This window comes from Quercus suber, unplaced genomic scaffold, assembly GCF_002906115.3.
Source record: "Quercus suber isolate HL8 unplaced genomic scaffold, Cork oak 2.0 scaffold_303, whole genome shotgun sequence".
Lineage (NCBI taxonomy): Eukaryota > Viridiplantae > Streptophyta > Magnoliopsida > Fagales > Fagaceae > Quercus > Quercus suber.
In genome coordinates, this window is record NW_027069759.1 from 847,224 (window position 1) to 850,871 (window position 3,648).

Sequence of the window (3,648 nt, forward strand, 5' to 3'; positions counted from 1 at the left end):
TTTTTTTTTTTTTTTTTAATAGGTTGTAGAAATTTTATTGATAAAAAAGGTACGTGTTCACCACTAAAACAGAGTACCAAAGAAGAGATTTTAAGAGATCTAAAGATCTCTCTTTATCTTCAAAGGTGCAGGTATTGCATTCCTGCCAAACTAACCACATTAGACACCCCGGAACCACAGTCCAAATCTTTGACCGGTGTTTTAATGGGGTGTAAACACGCCCAGGCTTGCAGCTGGAACCTAAGCAGTCTCATGACCACAAAACAAATTCCCTAACGCCAACACAAACAGAAAAGTGTAGAGTGTAGCTTACCATTGTTAAAATTTTAGAAATGCCCTTGAGCACAGTGTTGTTTAGTTTTTCAGATATGAATATTGTATTGCTCAACAACATTATTTTTGTCTTCAAACACATGAACGTATGGACATGCAAGGTATGATGCAGCTGACACATCGATTAGATAAGATGCATTCAAATACTTGCAAGTCTGCAAGACTATAACTGAAAAGTAAGTGCATAAAACAAAATGGAATTCTTATAATTGACTCGCTTTTTGAAACAACCAACTCTAAAAACTTGGATGCAATATTTTTATCCAAAAAAACAGGTTTCAAAATCCAATGCATACAAAAGATTCTTCTAGCAAGGTTACATAAAGAAATGAAAAATAGGAGGATCCTTATCATAGCCACCAGATGCACAAAATGGCATTCCACAGTACTAGAGTCCTTAGGCTCCATTTTTGCAGCACCTCAAACAATTTAGTACCCTCCATTGTCACTACTAAAGTATAGTTCAGAAAAGCTGCATGAAATGTGACAGCTATGGTATGGAAAAAAGCATACCAACTCAATGATGCTTTAAATATAAGAATGATCACTATGTTTGGCAGCAGGGAATTGAAAAGAACCATTCGAATTGGATAAAAGCGAGGACTTCACTACATGAATTTCATGATTTTCTACATAGGAGGCCTCCCATTTAATCCAATTAGAATTCCAAACCTCAAACTGCATACCACTAAAGATAGCACAAAAATATTTGAGGAAGACTCAAGAAGAAGATAGAATGCTTGATTCGTATAAAATTTGTGAAAAGCATGTTGCTTATTAACACATGAAGCGAAGAGAAATCATCCACATGAACCTACCTTCGACTCCTGAGACTCCTTACAAATTGCTTTCTGCAACCAAAAAAAAAAAAAAATTATATATATAAATATCAGATGTTGTGATGTATGGATATATTATATATGGGTTTAAGTCTCTATGCACACATTAACAACTTTAGACAGAAAGCGTACAACAACCACAGAATATATACAAGCCCCTAGAAAGAATTATTCAAAAAGCTATAGGTAACTTTGTACAAGTTAAAGAGACATGTCTAACAACTCATCCACAAGAGACAATCCACTTATTAAGTAGTCAAAGTATAACAATAACATTTGTATAGTTCCGAAATCCTCGCAAAAGCTTTAATTAAATAATAAAAACAACCTCTCATGGCATCATAGACAAGACGTATAACATTCACCACTTGCCACGTAATTTTAAGATAAAATAAAATAGAATAAAAAGCTAAAAACCTCCTTTGCCAGGTGGTAGCATTAGCTCCATGGTTGAACACTTGGTTGAGGATCTACATCTTATGATGAGTGCATATGTCACAGGATACAACTAATACTTCTTTATAAAGCTTCAAGTGATTTAATGCAACTTAATACACATTTCTGTGTCTATAAATGTTCTGCAGCTCCCATAATAACATATATTACACACATGTAACAAGTGTGGAAGCTCATAGCAAGAACCCTGAAACTGCACCTAGAGAGGACATGGGAACTAACCAATATGACCATCGATATACTTTTTCTCCATTTTTTGTTCTAACATGCCTTTAAAATAGGTCGAACCCAAAGCTTCCACTTTTGCTGGGTCTAACCTGGCTTTATACAACTAAAATAATTAAACACACCACCATCAACTATAAATTAGTTAACAATCACATGACTATTGAGAATAAAAGAGCAATACACCCTTTTAATCGGTAACCTCTCTCTAGCTCCAAATTTCAAAAGCTAACTTTTACCAATAAGACAAAACCATCTGAACCCCGAATTTGATGTTCTAAGCGACTTTGAAGTTCTCAGGTGAATAATTGGAAACCCATGCATACCCAAAAGCTTTCAAATCTCTTTGTAGTAGTAACAATTTGAATATAGTCAAAAGAAAAAAATATCTATTTGACAAGACATCTTCCTATACCTATAAATTTCATTGGACCCAGAATGATATATTGAAAAATTTTCAAGTATACTCAAGTGAATATGCTACACTTCATTAGCTCTATAAAAATCATAAGCTCAACTTTCCATAGCTTTGCTTCACTCGTTGTTTCAATTTTTCCACTGAATCACTAATACAGCACCGACTTATTAACAATAAAATAAACACAACTAATATTTTATAGAAATTCATGCTCAAAACAAAGAAAGATAGAACATACCAAGCTTGACTTCAATTTCTCCAAAAACTCGCTGTTCTTCAACCCACTGAAAATCTCGGCCGAAGAGCTTCGCTTTTCGAACTCTCTGAGTCTCATCTTCAACACACGAATTGGCTCCCAATCCCCAGACTGTGCTGCTTCGTCTCCTTCAGCCTCACTTTTCCACACCCCCCAAAACTCTCTGAAACTCACCACGTTCCTCTTCCTAACCCTACCGATATCAACAACTCCATCCCCATCCTCCACCTCCGCCACAATCGCGTTCCTTATCGCCGATAAATCGATCCGAAGCCGCGACCTCGGAGTCCACTTCTCCAAAACCTTCTTGCTGAAATCCGGCGACGAGTACGCCCGCCGGAACTCCGAGAGCTTCGGCTGGAGCCTCTTCACGAAATCGATCTCCGCCGGAGGCGATCGAATCGCCGGCACAGAAAACGAAGTCGAAGCCGAGTTGATAAAATTCTCAAGCTCTCGGTCGAACGACGTCGCTAAGTTCTTGAACGAGTTGGCTCGGTGGCGCATGAGTTGGATATCCGCGTCCGCCGAGTCACGAACCTCTCGCCAACCTTTGGATATGAAAGAGAACGCGCTCGAATTCGACGAAGAAGAAGACGACGTCGTTGCTCGATTCTCGCTTTCCATGGCTGACTCTTCGTTCTTTGAAAATTTCTAGGGCTTGAAAGAATTGAACTCTCTCTCTCTCTCTCTCTCTCCCTCTCTGTGAGAAAGAACGAGAAAATGCTGAGAATGAACTAGAATTGTATTGTGTGTGTGGTTTTCTTTTTCTTCCTGGATTGTACACGTGTGTAGCCACGTGGGATGGATGTACTTGTTGACGAGATTTGCGGGTGATGATGTGGAGGTAGAGTCACGTAATAAGGTGAGGTGGCGAAACGTGATTGGGTGAGGATTGTACGGGATTGGGTATATTCTATAGAGAAGAATATGCTGGACAAGATTGGCGGGATCGCATGTGTCGCCTGTACTTTTGCACCTAAATTTTGATAGGACCGAGTGGCTTGAAGCTAAAGATCTATGAACATAGCTTTTAGTGAAGGAGACGACTAAATGAGCTAGGACTCTCCCCTCTCACGTTTCACGTGAATGGTGAATTTAAAATTAATACAGCATTCATTGTA

At 38.4% G+C, this 3,648-nt stretch overlaps 1 protein-coding gene across 2 annotated transcripts in view; it reads right to left on the reverse strand.

The window, feature by feature from the left end:
* Positions 1-3,262, reverse strand: part of LOC112019570 (digalactosyldiacylglycerol synthase 1, chloroplastic) — a 23,321-nt gene extending 20,059 nt beyond the window's left edge. The window contains exons 1-2 of one of the 2 annotated variants that reach the window (XM_024052090.2): positions 2,510-3,262; positions 1,152-1,184 (exon numbers count right to left, since the gene is read on the reverse strand). In XM_024052090.2, the coding sequence (XP_023907858.2) occupies positions 1,152-1,184; positions 2,510-3,151 (675 nt within the window). In that variant the 5' untranslated portion in view covers positions 3,152-3,262. The remainder of the gene's footprint in view (positions 1-1,151; positions 1,185-2,509) is intronic. The other variant, XM_065782480.1, reaches the window with a different exon arrangement.
* Positions 3,263-3,648: the final 386 nt, after the last annotated feature.